This window comes from Semicossyphus pulcher, unplaced genomic scaffold, assembly GCF_022749685.1.
Source record: "Semicossyphus pulcher isolate SPU_LCO1_2020_fin unplaced genomic scaffold, fSemPul1.0.p SCAF_10, whole genome shotgun sequence".
In the NCBI taxonomy this organism is placed as follows: domain Eukaryota; kingdom Metazoa; phylum Chordata; class Actinopteri; order Labriformes; family Labridae; genus Semicossyphus; species Semicossyphus pulcher.
This window is the reverse complement of record NW_027211604.1, coordinates 15,207,922-15,224,848: the sequence shown is the minus strand read 5'-3', so window position 1 is coordinate 15,224,848 and position 16,927 is coordinate 15,207,922. Positions and strand designations below refer to the sequence as shown.

General features: G+C 44.1%; 1 protein-coding gene across 1 annotated transcript; it reads left to right on the top strand.

Moving 5' to 3' along the window:
* The first annotated feature begins 6,479 nt into the window (after positions 1 to 6,479).
* ssh2b (slingshot protein phosphatase 2b) lies at positions 6,480 to 15,651 on the top strand. Its single transcript, XM_069666230.1, has 14 exons — positions 6,480 to 6,607; positions 7,824 to 7,936; positions 8,037 to 8,101; positions 8,193 to 8,314; positions 8,408 to 8,473; positions 8,582 to 8,647; positions 8,835 to 9,029; positions 9,194 to 9,287; positions 9,475 to 9,603; positions 10,526 to 10,572; positions 10,761 to 10,907; positions 10,999 to 11,199; positions 11,399 to 12,425; positions 12,832 to 15,651. Exons 1-14 carry the CDS (start codon positions 6,480 to 6,482, stop codon positions 14,104 to 14,106), a joined length of 3,675 nt encoding a protein of 1,224 aa, XP_069522331.1. The 3' UTR covers positions 14,107 to 15,651.
* Positions 15,652 to 16,927: the final 1,276 nt, after the last annotated feature.

Sequence of the window (16,927 nt, the reverse complement as noted above, 5' to 3'; positions counted from 1 at the left end):
ACCACAGGAATTAGGTGGGAAAAAAACCTGTGCATAATATATCGGTATCAAAATCGGCATTGGGCAAAAAGGGTTGAAAAATATTGGCATATCGGGTATCGGCAAAAAAATCCAATATCGTGAATCCCTAATTTAAATTAATTGTAAAATAAATTATAATTACAAAATTCCCCTAAAATGATGTGTAAGTTGTCCTATCATATAATATTTCATGCTATTAAATGTAATTTTCTCATTTATCTCTTTAGGAGTCCGGTAGTGGGGAGGATGACCGTCGCTCTCAGCCGAGGAGGTAAGATATCGACAGATATTGCTTCATTTTTATCCCCTCTTTGACATCAACTTCTTCCTGTTATCTCACAAAAACAATGTGCTCCGTGAGGAGTGTGGAGCTCCATGACATGGCACTGTAAATTTTGTGCCAGGCTGAGTGTTTAAAGAGGCACACGTGCGTCTACTGAAGTGTCAGAGGACAGGGGGTCTGTTATGTTGCTGCCCCTGACTTCTGACCCGTCATGTCTTGACCTAGACGAACAGAGGAGAAAATAGACTTCACCTAAAGGAGCACTTGGTGCTTAATCATTAAATATGTCTGTCCCTCTAGGATTTCCTTCCTCTACTGATACAAAGAGCTGCTGTGCTATTGTGGCGACACAATACTGCGCTGTCCCTTGTTGCCTCGGGCGCTGAACTGGAGTTGGGAATCTGGTTTATCCTGTTTCATTCAACCACATTTTCAACTGGTTTTAGTCCAGAAGTAATCCGCAATTTCCTCCCACTGCCTCTGTGTTTATTTATCCTAGATACACATGATACCAGCGCACTTTAATTGCAGTTACACTCTCACTTCCCCCTTTGTTTTATTTGGCCCTTCAGTAATTACATCCTGAAATCCTCTCATGTATGAGAAGATTACTGGTAGTTCTCAGGCCGTCCGTTAGAGGGCAGTAGGCTCCCTGTGAGTCAGGTCTGAGTATGTGGGTCAGGGGAGCTGCACTGCTGATCCAGAGAGGATTGGTAGCCCCTCCCAAAGTCAGAGCGCCTGTGTGTCTGTCTGGTCATTGGAGCTCTGTGGCATCCAACTGAGAGGCCTTTCTGTATTTGTGCAGCTGGGAGTGAAATCTATATTCACATACTGGGGCTGTGTGTGCCTGTGTATGTGTGTGTGTGGTTGTGTGTACGCAGAGGTAGGTATCAGATCAATTGTCATTTTGATTTACGGTTTAATGTAAACACACATTATTTTGAATGTCCTGTTTTGAAGTCCTAAGACCTTTGATTTATGCTCCCCTGTCACACGGCCGTACACATTTGGCTGAATGTGACACATTAATGAAAGTCAGGGGTCCTTCTGCTTGATTTAACTGTATGCTGTTCAACTCAATTATATAACAGCATGACTTTGTAACTTGTAAGGACATGCTGTAACATTTTTTCAAAGGCGCACATACTAATATATGAATATCAAGTTGCCAGTGAGGATCTTAGCCTCGTCATGTCTTAAGATTAGCCTCGAATCTTCAGCGAGGAGCTTTGTATGATATTATACTGGGTAATACTGGTCTGCAGGAAGAGGAGGTATATGAATGTTTTGAATGTCATCTGCATGTTGGAAGTGGTTAACGTTTAATTGAAGTGTGTTAAACGTTAAGATTGGTTCATTTTCTGCTGGGTGAACCTATTTATGTGTTTGGAGGAGGAGGATAAAGTCTAACTTAATAATGTAGACTTCAGCTACATCCATAAGAAATGTTAACAATGCAACAATACATACAATAATAATTATATTTTATTTGACGTGTTATCTTGAACAAATGTATTAAAACTATTGCAGGGAAGCGTTTTTACATCCCACTGGTCTCTGACTTTTAGGCAAAGAGGCAAAAGCGCTTCAATAGATGTGAGCCTGCACACGGAAGTGCAGAATTAATGTTCCAACCTGCTGACGTCAGCAGCTGCTGCAGCAGAGCTCGTCTCTCACACAGGTAGTGACATTCATTCAGACCTGAATAAAGCTTTGGTGATGCAGCGCGTCGCTCTGCATGAGCAGGGTCTGCTGCAGTGCTGCTGATTAAAGTCGATGACGTCAGCAGAACGGCGACGTAAGCTGAAGCAGCGACGTCACTGGAGGACTCGTAGAGGAGAAATTAGAGGGAGGAAGAGGAAGTTATCAGTTGAAGAGTGATTCTGCTGATTTTTTTCACATATCCATTCACTTTTCAGTTTTACATTTTTGTGTCTTTAAGATTCCTAATACATCTTTTTATGATTGTTGGCAGATTGACGAGATTGTAAATCATCTCTATGAGCAGAATATGAGTGCAGAGTCTGAAAGTGGTGGAAGAGATTTTTGCTGCTGTAAGTGTTTGTCCATCCATTTGTAGTCCTGGTTGTATTGACCAATCAGATTTGAGCAGGCTTTGGTTGTATGCAGTTCAATCCAGAACCAATCTGCATTTTAATCATCTCAATCTGTGCAGATCACAGATTGGCAGTAAACCCCGCCCCTAAACATTAAAGCCCCCCTCCAGTGAAAATCAAGTGTTTAACCTTGTGAACATCTCCATGTGGTGTTTTTCATGTGCTACAAGACACATCAGGGACAACATCAGCAGTCATCTCCATGTCTGGGCCTGTCTGCTTTTAAACTGCAGTGTACCAAGGACAGGCTGAACAACACGTTTTCAGATTGGCAGGTTTGAGACGTCACAAACCTAATCCCGCTAATGGACGGGGTGACGCTATGCATATCATTAAGTGTAACCTATGGCAACCACTTCGGCGATGCGCGAGCCAGCTGTAAGTCGTTGTAACTCACTACTGACAACTAACGTTAACGTTACTACTAATAATTACTGAATTTCAAGCTAGCTAAGATTCAACAAGTTGCCACTAAACGATGGCACGATGAGACGTGTTTTGTTTTTGCGCTGGAGCAGGCAGTTGTACATTTGCATAGTGGGCGGGGCCTATGCAGATTCAGGAAATTTTATTGAGGGAGAAGGAGGAGATGCCTTGGGAGGATTTTTACAAGGTCATTAAATTTATTTTGTAGAAAATACATGTCAGACACAATTTATTATTTCAAGTAGAGCATTTTATGTTTTTAAGCATGACTGGAGCAGCTCTTTAACTACATTCTTGCATCTAGTTGTTGATTGGACTGTAAGTCTGTGTCCTGCTATATGACGTGAGTTATCTGGATATCTGCTGGATATACCAGAAGCCAAGTTATATTGTCCATCACCCCCAGAGGCTAATTCATAGTCAGGCAAAAATCACATGACCTCCTGTCAGTGAGTAATATATACATATAAGACTAAACTGATCATATGAGTCGTGTGTGTGTGTGTTTGGCCTTGGGTGTACTTTGTTATATATGTGATGTTGCGATCGCTAAGGTGACCGTCTGTGTGTTTGTATACGAGGAGACAGAAGAGCTACAGAGGAGTGTCCGGTGTCTGTCTGCATGTAACAACCACATCCTGGCCTTCACCGCTCGTCTTTGGACGGTGTGAGTTTCAGCAGACAAATGAGAAAACAGTAAGATGGAACTTTTAGAGACCACAAACACGTGTGTGAGTGAGAGTGCACGGACCACTAAGACTACCTGTGCCACGGCAGACTGAGAATAGGATTATGGCCCAGCTAGACCTACATTGCTATGTACTCCAAAAAAAATAGAAGATAGTGAGATGAAAGTGAGTTCTTTTGTGGCGTAAATGTGAGAAGGAAGTCTGTCAGACACGAGAAGGAGGCTGCGGTGGGGCAACGAGAGTTGAACAGGAAGCTGAGGTGTTGATTGGGTAACTGTCAGATAAAGTAGCTGTAATCAGTCAGGGATGGAGGCCTACTGATGGGTAATTAAGTCTCATCAGTGTAATTGTTGTCTGTTCTAAGCGTTCACAGGGTTCATGCCTTGGAAACTACGCTCTACATAAATACACCATACTTCTAAATGTCAAACCACCGGTGACTCAGCTGACTAATAGGTAGAAAATATCCTGCCTCTGTATATCACTGAGAGGAGGTCAAAGCTTGTAACATCATCGGCTTCATCTTGCTACTGAATCACACCACCTGGCTGCTTGATCAAGGATATTATACAAGGGTACAGAAGTATAAAAACAGCTGCTACACATTTGTACGGTATTACACAAGCCGCAGATGTACGGAACAGTGCAGTTGTTGTTTATCCTGTCATACGAATTGGCAGTCAGGTGATGGCCAGCTTCAGTTTGTAATCAATCCTATAAATTAGAACCACGAGGGTTCAACGAGCAACAAGCAGCGTAACCAAGTCCAAGGTCGAGTTTCTCCCCGAGTCACTGCGGATGACTCCTTTTGGATTTCTCAATCCTTTTTTCCGTTGTTGTTGTTGTTGTTGGGCTGTTGCTCCAAGCTGCAGCACTTTTGGTGTCAGGTGTCGCTGCTCCTGTGAGAATTTTCTCTAAAGGCTACAGACCTAGGGTTGGTTACACAACTTTGTCACCTATACCTCCGGCACCAGGGCCAAAACAACACCAATGTGATCAGTATGTGTCTGGCCTGCAGTCTCCAGAGAATGTCTTTCTGGATATGTGGAGTAATTAGGAGAAATGTTGTTATAGACTAATTGCCATGTAACTATGGCTGCTGTCACCATGAGAGACAACTAAGGAGTCAGAAGAGTGAGGTGTGACGATGAAAAAATGACAATAGCCTATAACCAAAAAACACCCTCCTGTTAAGTAGGTAGTTGTTGCTCTTTCAACTGAACTGAACAATAACTGAACTCCTAACTAGTCTTTTTCTGTGTAACATGAATGGTTAGGGGGGTGTGTTTTTAGTCTTATCAGGATGGAAAACAGTTACACAACTAAATATAGAGTTTCAAGCAGACAGGATGTGATGGAAAAGATGGAGCTGAAAGAGCAGGACAACAGCTGTGACAGAGCATATTAAACTAAGTGTCTGTCCATAATTACGATCAACAATAAAGACACATATGGCAAGCAGGATTTTAATTAATGATATCCACAGTGACATTCTTACTAGTAGAAACTGTATTTAAAGATATCTCAAATTTAATTTATCCTCGTCAAAATTCAATTAAAGATATTTTTAAATCTTTATAAAGTATAAGCCTTTTTCACATTTAATTGTAGACTGGATATAAATTACATATATCTGCAATGTAATTGTTTCAAAATGATCATTTCAGATGTCTACCACGTCATTCTTCCTATCCAGAATAAACTTTTTGGATATCTGCAAAATAATTCTTCCTAGGAGAGACTCTCATTTCAGATATCTACTATCCAATTGTTAGTCATGACTTGAAGTAACACCTTGATTATATTATTTAAGCAACATCACATGAGAGGGAGGGATGTACTGAATATCATCAGGGCTGTGATTCGGTCAGGCACGAGGCCGCAGATAATCACAGCCGTGATGATATTCAGTACAACATCACAACCTCGAGTGTGATATTGCTTTTATACAACAGTTTTACAAGCGGCAAATAGTAGTAAACAGTAAATCGTAAATCAACAACTGGTTGTTATTTGCTCCACCAACTCAACTAGTTCCACAACTTAACTGAAACTTACAAACATTCTCTTGCACTCTGTGTCTACAGGTTACCACAGATCAGCTGTTTTTTTATCATGTACATTTATCTGTAGGTTTTAATGAATCGTCAGCCAGTAAAATAAGAGTCTGCTGTGTGATTCAGAGATACCAGATACACAGTCTGCTGTGATGTTAATTAATAGTATTCAGAACACCGGGCTGAGGTGGAGTGATACACAGTGGGAAAAGCCCCAGTGTTGCTGTACTCTATTTGCCACTCATGGAATGCCTCTAGTCCAATCAGATTACTTTGTGGGAACTAACTGTTGTATAAAATACACTTTGGACTACTCTACAGTTGATTCTGATTGCCAGTCATTTATCTATGTCCTTTTATTAACTTACTAATGACTTCTCCAAATTATTAATTATCTATTTATGGTATGTTTTTGTCAGTAGCTGTCCCGCGTCGCCCCCTCCTCTCCCTGTGGCACTAATGATCCCTCATACAGCAGTCGACAGAGCGCTGTTCTCGCTGATTGGACGGTGTGTGTCTCCTCCCACCAGCGGCAGTTTTACCGCAGCCTGCTGCAGACAAATGAGACAGAACCACTGATCTGATGTTATGAGGCACCTGCTCTGCAGCAGCATGTGGTAGACATGTCAACATATCTGCCGTTTCTCTAGGCTGCACTGTGTTATCGCGTTTTTTTTCTTTTTAATCTCGTTTATTGTCGCGTTGACTGATAATTCTCGAAATCCTTGATGTTAATTAAAGCCCAAACGTCAAAGTGAGTACTTACATCAGAGCTTCTGCGTTTTAAACACTACCCTGGAGTGACCCCACCAACCCATACATCATTATTGACTATCGGTAACTACAGCCCGCTTCTGTGCGCCAAGCCGCCGCCACCGCAGCAGCGATGCCTCCCGGTGTTGTGACCGCGCCACGGAGCTCATCAGCCGCGTGCTTCTGCGCCTGCTGCGGGGGGCAGATGAGACCGTATTTCACCGAGAACTCCGTGATCTCTCAGGGGGAAATTTATCAGCTGTAAGTTTACCATGTGAAAACATTTAATTATGGATCGAAGCAGCATATTGAGGCTAATTTACTCTTCCAGTGAGATACCTTTTAGGCTGCTGGAGTCTGATACAGTTTGTAGAATATCAGTGACTTGTTGGACAGTTTTTTTCCTGACTTGAAGCCAACTTGGGCAATTCCCTTTACATCCTGTCTTGACATAGTTCCTGTTCTCAGTTGTCCTGCTTTCCAGTATTTAGTTACAATGATCTGGTAAGACAAAGGCATGTGGTTTTCCCATGATATCTTCATAGGAAGGATATGACAACACAGCAACAGCAGCTGAGTCGCTGTCTACAGGAAGACGTTTCCTTCCCTTTGCTCCATGTGATATGCTTCCCAGATGCCACACTCATCTGCTCACATGCACCTTCCTGTTGTGGGGGGTTTTATACTGAGCCTATAGATCTTTCAAATTTGCATCTGGAGTGGAAACTGAAAAGCCCACAGTGGATCTGAGATTGCTTTTTCATGAATAGTAGGATGTGAATAATCTGTCAGTTGAGAGAGAACAAGTGCTGGAAATGACTTACGTTTATGGGCCATTTATGTGTTTGATCAAGGCAAAGTTTTTCTGCACGTACTCATTATTTACACTTGTATCAGACACCTGTCCATTATTTACACTTGGGGAGAGGGTGCTAACTCGGCTGTGAGAAGATATAGGAATGAGCGTCTTCTGGGTACATAACTAATTGTACCAATGTTACCAGTGTCGTGATTGTTGGGGCTGGTTTTGTCTGTCGTCTGCCTCCTGTTATTCCATGAACATGTCCACTTCAGCTATTGGAACCAGCTGCTGTTTGTTGCAAACCTCACAGTCACAGAAGACACATAAGTCTTTCCATTATGGTTTAGTGTATGATAGTTGCACAGGGTGGACCACTGGGTTGAGCCAACCAACAACCACAAACCAAAAGATATTGAGACTCAATTTTAAGCATTTCATCAATTATTAGAGATAGATTTGCTGATCACCTTTCTTTCGAAGGAAAAATTAGGCGGCTAATCGTTTCATCTCTCGAAACAGTAAATCTGCACAAACACACGTCTTAAAAGGTATACAGTAACTTTAGCTGAAGCTAATTGTTGTGATGGATTGTTGGGGAAACTTCTGTTAAGGTTTCCAGATATAGAAGCTGTTATAACTGACTTTTCTCTCTCCATTTTTTCTCCATGTGTGCAGCATCAGTGAAAGTTTCCTGACAGTCAAAGGAGCGGCTCTCTTCTTACCTCGAGGAAATGGCTCCTCCACGTCTTCTGCCTCTCGCTTCTCACAGCTGCGCAGCAAACATGCAGGTGAGGCTCCCCTCATGAACAACTGACCTTTAGACGGAATCAACTGTGTCGCTTTTATAATCAGGATCTTGACTCACTTTCTCACTCTCCCCCCCACCAGGAGACATCCAGCAGCATCTACAAACTATGTTCACCCTCCTCAGACCAGAGGACAACATCAAACTGGTGGGTACACGCTACAACACACGCACACAAGATACAGTTTTGCGGTTGTCGGTGAACTGTCGGGGCATCTAATGTGTTCTTCCTGCTGCAGGCGGTTCGTTTGGAGAGCGTCCACGCTCAGATCACTCGCTACATGGTCGTGGTCTCAACCAATGGGCGTCAGGACACGGAGGAGAGCGTGGTGCTGGGGATGGATTTCAGTCCTGTAGATAGGTGAGACAGTCACACACACACACACACACTCTTATATCTCCTTGCCTGTTTTGATGCTGTGCATAAAGTTGTAACCTGTTTTCCCCCTTGCAGCTCGTGTTCTGTAGGGATGGTTTTGCCCTTATGGAGCGACACATTGATACACCTGGATGGAGATGGGTAGGAGCATTTACACCACGTTTTAATACACACTAAATACCAGGCCGACAAGATGGCTGACTTTCTATTTTTGCTTCACCTCTCCTCTCTCTCTCTCCTTGCTCCCAGGGGTTTCAGTGTGTCAACTGATAACAAAGTGCATGTATTCAAGCCCGTTTCTGTGCAGGCCATGTGGTGAGTCACACTCTATTCATTACACAGTTTTGGTTGAAATGGATATCAACTGCAAATCTGCTCATTTCATTGTTTGCGAGTGTTCATCTATTTAAAGCCGTTTATTTGGAAGTTGCTATTTCTGTCACGATTTCCCCTTCATCTCCCGTCTCTAAAATCATTTTATCCTCATTTTACTCGCTCGCAGGTCGGCCCTCCAGTCACTCCATAAAGCATGCGAGGTGGCTCGTTGTCACAACTACTTCCCAGGCAGCTTGTTCCTCACCTGGGTCAGCTACTATCAGAGCAGAGTCTCCTCTGACCAGGGACGCATCAATGAGTGGAACGCCATGCAGGATGTGCAGTCACACCGTGCCGATTCGCCCGTGCTCTTCTCTGACATGTAAGTGTGGTTATTCCCTCCCTCTCCTTTTATCAGCTATTTTTCTGACAGTAGGATTATGATGATTCAGTGTTTATCTTGAGGATGTTGACATTTAAGTATTGAACAAGTATCTGAATAAGTTGGAGTGTGACATTTATATCAATATCCTGGTGTTTCTGCAGACCTACAGAGAGAGAGCTGACTGAGCGTCAGATCAAATCAAGTTTGAGGGAGATCATGATGCAAAAAGACCTCGAGAATGTGACCTGCAAAGAGGTGAGTCAGTGCTTCAGATGCTGGATTTTAAGACGCTCCAAACATCAAGTTTCTGCAACAAATTAGGTCCATGTTTGATCCTCTCTTTAGTCATCTGTATTGATCTTCAAAAACATGTAATGCCTGCAGCTGAGCTTTTAGATTTGTGTTTTCAATGATTCAATCTGGGAGCTTTTGTGTTCCTTAGATCCGAACAGAGCTGGAAATGCACATGACGTGCAACCTGCGTGAGTTCAAGGAGTACATCGACAATGAGATGATTGTCATTCTGGGACAGATGGACAGTCCTACGGAGATCTTTGATCACGTCTTCTTGGTAGGTGGACTCTTAACATCACAGCTGTATTTGGAACCAGTGTTGTTCTCGTTACGTTTAAAGGAGCAGTTCTCCCCTGGAAAAAGCCTCTCAGTCAAAGCTGGTGTTCTCTATAATCGATAGAAGCAATAATATTTGAAATTGGCGCCATAGTTGTGGAGAAAGTTGTACAAACAGCTCGAGGTTTCGCCCATTCTACATTCCTACACCCAGCGTGCATTGCTCCCCTCTCACTGAAAGGAACGGCCCAGCGAGAGACGCTGGAGTGAAATACTACAGTTTTCGTTGCAGGCGATGGCTCAGAGCGGAACAGAATCCGAAATACGATAAGAATATACCGCTGGATCGTGTAAAAAATCTTCAGGTCTGCAGTCTACATTTCAAACCTGACGATTTTGAACGAGACATTACATCGGAGGCGGGCGTCCTAGACTGAGGAAGTGTAGTTTAGCCCGTTTTACATAGTCTGGTGGAGGTTTTCCAGGGCCCATTGGAGAAGCGGATAGCGTCCTCCAAAGGCACAGAGCGAAACTGCTTAATGACATTAGCTCCCCATAATAGCATGATAGGACTGAGGTTGAAAATCGGTGAACTGGCCCTTTAAGTCATAGAACTGCAGGAAAACTACATCACAGATTTCTTAAGAACATTGAAGAAAGAAGAGAAAGTGTCTCAGTTCTTTGATGTAAATAATTTTTCATCACTCGAGTAAACATTGCTTGTGCTTCTGGCTTAATCCACGTCAGTGGAGCTGGCAAACTGTGAGATAGTCTTGTGTAATTTCTCCCAATTTTAAGGTACTTTGTTCTTGTTTGGTTTGGATTGCTCACTTGATGTCAGGCAGCCCTGCTGCAGGATTTAAGCATTATGAAAAAGCTCAGTTGAAGGCTTCGAACTAGACGATTGCTTTTGTTTCCTACAGGGATCTGAGTGGAATGCATCCAATTTGGAGGAGTTGCAGAAGAGCGGGTAAGTAGGGGGACAAAAACAACAAAAGCCACCACACAGCACAAGATGTCCTGAAGTCTATATAAAACAATATTATATATAAAGACCCGAACAATCATTTTGCCTGTTATCCAAACAGGCTCAGTGTAACAAGTTCACATCCAATCATCTCTCATGTTTTTCTAATCCCTCCTCTCTTTCCCTCTTAGGGTTCAGTACATCCTGAATGTAACCAGGGAGATTGATAACTTCTTCCCTGGTGTGTTTGAGTACCACAACATCCGTGTTTACGACGAGGAGGCCACAGACCTGCTTGCTTATTGGAACGAGACCTATAAGTTTATATCTCGAGCAAAGTGAGTTTCACGTGTCTAAATTGTTTTCCCAATCTGCCTCACAGAAATGTTTACATTTAAGGCTGATGTGTGTGCTTCTTATCTACTCCAGGAAAGCTGGATCCAAGTGCCTGGTGCACTGTAAAATGGGTATCAGTCGCTCTGCTGCCACCGTGATCGCGTACGCCATGAAGGAGCACGGCTGGGATCTGAAAAAAGCCTTCGATTACGTCAAGGAGCGTCGAACTGTGACCAAACCCAACCCCTCCTTCATGAGACAGCTGGAGGAGTATCAGGGCATACTGCTGGCCAGGTACTCGCATACACACAAAGCTCAACCACTTTAAACTGCTCAAAGATATGTTGAGGATTTTGAGGACACATTTGACGTTATATTGATCCCAGTGCAGCTTTCCTATCAACATTGTATCTTTCTGGGACACAGTACATTCAGCATCATTACATTACAAAATGTTTGTGCATGAATGACAATTTCTCACTTCTTCCAACAGCAAGCAGAGGCACAACAAACTGTGGCGCTCTCACTCCGACAGTGACCTCTCTGAGGCCCACGAGCCCCTGTCCAAATCTTACGCCCAACCACACAGCCTGGGTCACTCCGACCCCCGCAACCAGGCCAGCAGCACACCCAGCCCCTCTGTGAAAGAACTGCTGGAATCACTGGGAACTTCAGCCAGCACAGTCAAAGCAGCACACTCCACCAGCCAGCCTGATACTGGTATCCAGTCCTATCAGCTCAGCTCTTCAGCCCCTGAGAGGGTGGCAGCCCGGAGCTTTGAGGCCCCCTCTCATTCTGCTGTAGTTCAGATCAGCCAGTCGGACTCCACTCGTCCCGGGTCCACAGCTGGCTCTGTGTCTCCGTTATCTCCCCCGCTCTCTAATGGCTTATGTGGCTCTGAGGAGCCGTCCTCATCGCCTCCCCGCTCCCAGCCAAGGGCTGCCACTGTGGTGCCCGAGCTTCAAAAGACCGACATGGTGACTGTTGCTCAGAGCGTTTTAGTGGGCCAGCCTCACCCGCCTCCCTCCTTTCACCACCTCCCCCTCACCCCTGCTCCGTCCCCGACTCCAGCCTGCATGGACGAGGTTATCAAACTGCCGGTGTTGTCCTGCTCTCTGCCTGTGATAAAACCGTTGCTAGTGTCAGTGCCTGAGCCCATGACAACACAAACACCAAGCACACAACAGGCTGGACCCCAGTGTCTGTCTGCACCAGTGCCTGTCCAAAAAACAGACTGTGAACAACAGATGTGTGGCTTATCTTTGGACTGTTTAGCAGCACATCCTCCCTCCACTCGTGATTTTATCAGCTACCCCAGTGCCATTCCAACGGACAACGAGATGTTGTTCGGACACAGCGCAGACCACATTAACTTTTTCAGTGCCAGGGAAAAGTTCAAGGGAATGAGTCAAGACGGTAAAAGTCACTGTGCGGCCCAGCTCAAGGGTTGTGGCAAGGAGCAGTGTCCGCTGCCTCAGGAGGACTCCACTGAAGAGGGGAAAGAGGAAGTGAAAATTAAGGTAAGAATGCACCTGGTTTCAGTTACACACACCAACATTGTTGTGTAAGTTTCGGGTCACAGAGACTCTTTGGATCTTCTCCCAGTTCTCTAAATGTTATTGTTTGCAGATCTTTGAATAGCTTTTAAAGCCTGCACTTGCTTATGATCTCCAATGTAATAAAATAAAGATTATTTAAATATTTTGTTATAAAATTGGAAGTATGTTGAACCTTCAGCAGATAAGCTTTGGTTTTCTCATGTCCCAGGGCGCCACCTGGTGGCCTAAAAACAGAACACCCCATGCAGAGTATATGTCACACCTATATCCGTTTAAAATGAATGCTTCTGAATATTTGTTTATACTAAGACTTTCAGTCGACATTAAAACTGAATTATCATTTATGTAGTCTGTCTTGTCTTTGTAGGAAATGATGGTCCCTGTGCAGGTCACAGGACTGAAGCCTGCAGCGCACACAGAAACGTCACCTCTCTGCCCTCCAAGCCAACCAGAGCATCAGGGCCCCAAGGACCAGGAAGTGAGGAAGTCGAGGCAGGAAACAGAAGATGGAGATGTTTTATCAAAGAAGGAAGCCGAGAATGTTAAAGAGGAAGTGAAAAACAAAGAAGAAGAGGAGGAGGCGGCTCCTGCTCGTCTCTACAGCGATTGGACGAGGGGGTCGGTGCGCCGTGTCACGAGGCAGCTGGAGCAAAGAATGAAACAGGACCACGAGTCTCCGTCACCCTCCTCATCTCCACCATCCCTCTCAGGCAGCTCCTCCTGCTCTCAGAGGAAGGAGGTGTCAGTGGTAAGCGGCGTGCAGGAGGAGCAGCAGCAGGAGGAGGAGGATGAGAAGGATGGACCAGTTAAAAGAGGCGGTGGTGATGTAGTCGAGACGGGGGATCTAGGAAGTAATGACAGAAGCACAAAAGGACAGAAACACCAGCCTGCTGATACTAGATTGCTCTCTACCTCTTCTCCGTTCCACCGCTCCGCCCACTCTCCCTTTGCCTCTGTGAACTTCCTGTGCTTGGAGGGCGTGACCGAGCTGGAGTCAGGCACAGACTGGGACTGCTCCACAGACGGGCCTCAAAGTGACATCATCATGAGGGAGACATGGGAGACTTTGTGCGAGCTGGGTGCCTTCCTGCAGCAGGTGAGCATGGGCGGAGCCTGCTGCGTGGACCAGGTTTTCGGCCTCAGCGCCGGAACCGCTCAGAAGCGAGGTAGCAGCATCCAGAAGAGGGTCAGAGAGGTGGAGGCCAGGATTCGCCAGGCCGGACTGACCCCTCCGTCCCTGATGAAGCGCTCCGCCTCTCTGGCCAAACTTGGCTGTCTGGAGCTGCTTGCCAACGACCTGAGCGAGTGGGAGCTCAGCCGCTCCTCTGTTGCTCCGTCCACAGCTGAACCTGCACAGATTGGCGATGAATCCAAGAAGCAACGCGTCCACAACTCTCCCTCCTCAGCCTGCCAGCAGCCAGAAGTCCTCGGGATTGGTGCCGAGGAGCTTCCTGAAGCTGGAGAAGCCTCTCCACCTGCAACACCTCCACCGTCAAGTCCACAGGGACTCCCTCACTCTAGCCAAGATTCTCTGCATTTACCTGGGCCGACACTTATGACAACAAGGCAGCAATATGGAAGGACTCACCCCCTGAGGCGGCTTAAGAAAAGAACTGCTACTACCCTTTACCACACCATGTGACCCTCACTATGTGTTTGTGTGTATGTGCGTGTTGGAAGAGAGAGCGAAATGATGTACAAATGTGAGAAATGGAAATCAAGTGCATATGTTTGATTTATTCAGCAAAACAAACCAATGCCTCTTGCCTTAAAGGATATGTTAAGTCGTTTCTATCTGTACGGTTTTCCCACTAAGATCCACCAGGAGTCCCTGTGAAATCTACGATAGGAGTTTCATTGAAGGAACAGTGACAGGGCTATGAAGGTTGTGGTCAACTGACATGAAAACTGTGGGTCGAATTTGGAAGAAATGCTGCGTAAAAACATTCAAAAAGCAGCACAAACAATCATTGTTTTAATGCTAACAGCCTGAGCCTGAACATATTCCCTCTTTAGCTGGTTTCTCCGCCATCAACTTGACACATATTTACTTGATCGCCGTCGGTCGGTTGAATACTCCGGCCTGATGTTAGGTGGAATGTAGCCTCTGTTTTCCTCTTCTTGTCTTCTCATGTTTCATCACCACTATTTGCTAGTTGTGCTGGGTAGCTACCAAGAAAGTTATACAGCTGTTCTTCTGGTACAATCTGACGGGTAAATTAATCAGCTCAACACTCACATCAGCACATTGGTTCAAACTGAACATGTAAGGATAAAGTAAAAGTAAGGGTGGTTTTAAACAGCAACGCAAAAGCTGAGGTCAAAGCACAGACGCCCTCAGAGGAAGCGTATCCAGAGCTGAGGACGGGAACTGAATATGGTTGCATAGCTGTACAGAATTTCACTGACAAAAAAAAACGCAAAGAGAAGAGGCCTGCTGGTTTTTTTTACATGTTTGTTTTGACTACACAATACCTCAGTAAGTCTGAACCAAATCTGACCTGCACAAACGTCGAGCTCTGGATTCCTGGAATGTCAGTCGGAAACAATTTCAGCTTCACTGTCGATAAACTGAACTCATCTCTCTCGTGTCCTCTCGGTTCTGGTGCCGCTCAAACTGGACGTTTTCTGTATGTATCTGTGTGTGGGAGAAAGGGCGGGGTTAGAGGGCTGGGAGTTTGAAGGCAGAGTGTATATTTGTGAGTTTTCTGCTCTTTCTTTGGGATGTAAAGGTCTATATTGTGAGTGTTGACATTTTAGGAGCTGTTCATGTTTTTATATCTGGTTTGTGTCGTGTGTGAATGCGACCGAGTAGCACAACTTCACAACGTGGGTGTGTAAACTTTTTTTTTAGTTTCATTTTAATTATCTCTTTTTGTACACATTTGTAGGAGTGTGCCTGTGACTGGCAAGTGAAGCTTCTCTGCAGTCTATCAGAAATGTCTGTACAGGGAGGTCTGTCATACATGCACTTTACTCCCATTTTAATTTTATTGTGGCTTTTTTATGTGTGGTTGCAACTTGTGGGGAGCATGCGTAGGTTGTAGCAGCTTTTGGGTATGTGTGTATGTGTGTGTGTGTCATCAAAATCAGATTTTTTTTCTGTTTTATTTTGAAAATCAGTGTAAATAGTCTTTTTTTTATCATGTGCTTCAACTGTGACCATTAAAGGATGGTAATTATTGAGTGTTTCGTTCTGAGTCTGTGCTAAGTTATGTGTGGTTGTAATGCTTTTAAAAGATGAGTAACATTTATGTTTTTAAGTTAATTTAGCATTTTGATTCAAATTGTTTCGACTTTTTTCTTTTTTTATGCCTTTATTGGATAGGATGGCTGAAGAGAGGCAGGAAATGTGGGCAGTAGAAGGTGTGGAATGGCATACGCCAAATAATCGGCAGGCCGGAAGTCGAGCCTGCGATCAGTGCGTCGAGGACTGTACATGGGATGCCTGCTTTACCAATTGAGCTAAACCAGCGCCCATTGTTTAGACTATTCAAGTAGTGCCAAAAGTCCAAATCGCTTATTTCTTGCAAAGAAACTCACAAAATCCCTTTAAATATACAACTTAGATTATTTTTCTGCATTGGTCAGTTTTGTTTAACAGGTTTAACAGCATTGTGATTGTTTTCCACTCTATAAGGTAAGTATTTTTCTCTCAGAAACTCTAAAGCTCCTGTGAGGAGTTTTTCCACTGAGACTGAAATTGATTCTGATTATATGACCTACAAAAACAAACCGGACCAGATTAAAAGGTTAACTACACGCTGCCTTTGTTTACATTTTCCAGGGCAAAAATTTGAAGTGAGTGATACATATGACTTAAAGAAAGCAGGATGAGATTTTTTTTGTTCAAAAGCACCACTTAGGCATGTACAGGACAAAATCAGAAAAGAGATAAGTGGTACGGCTTTCTCCACAGGGGGCGCCAAACTCCACACGAACCGAAAGTCCCTCAAAGGAGCTTTAAGTGAGGATAAACCTGAGGAAGAAAGACCTTTAACATCCCTGTAACACTGTTTAAAATAGGACACATACTTAAAAAAAACTTAAAGAGGATCCTGTAAGTAATAATGTAGCCTACATGCTTAATAGCAATCTGTTTCCTCTTTACTTGTATCATGACCCTTGAAAAACACTTAACTGGAGAAAAATAGATGTTGGTGACATGTTGGTATTCAAGTGTTTTTGTTTTCCAGTTAGTCAAAGTTACTGCTGTCAAATATATAAAGTAAGAAGCAGCAACTAAAGTCGTCAGCATGTTTAATTAGACAGATTTAATTTTGCAACGTCATTCCTGTTTTGTTTTTTTTTACAGCAGGAGGAAGTTGACCTCTAAGGAATTTTATAAACCTCAGTGCAGTGCGGAGCTAGAAGCTACACACTTGTGCGCGTTTATTTACCGGTTTAACCTCCCATTACTATCTAAGCCACAATACTTCTGTTTGAGGCCAGCAGTTGTGACA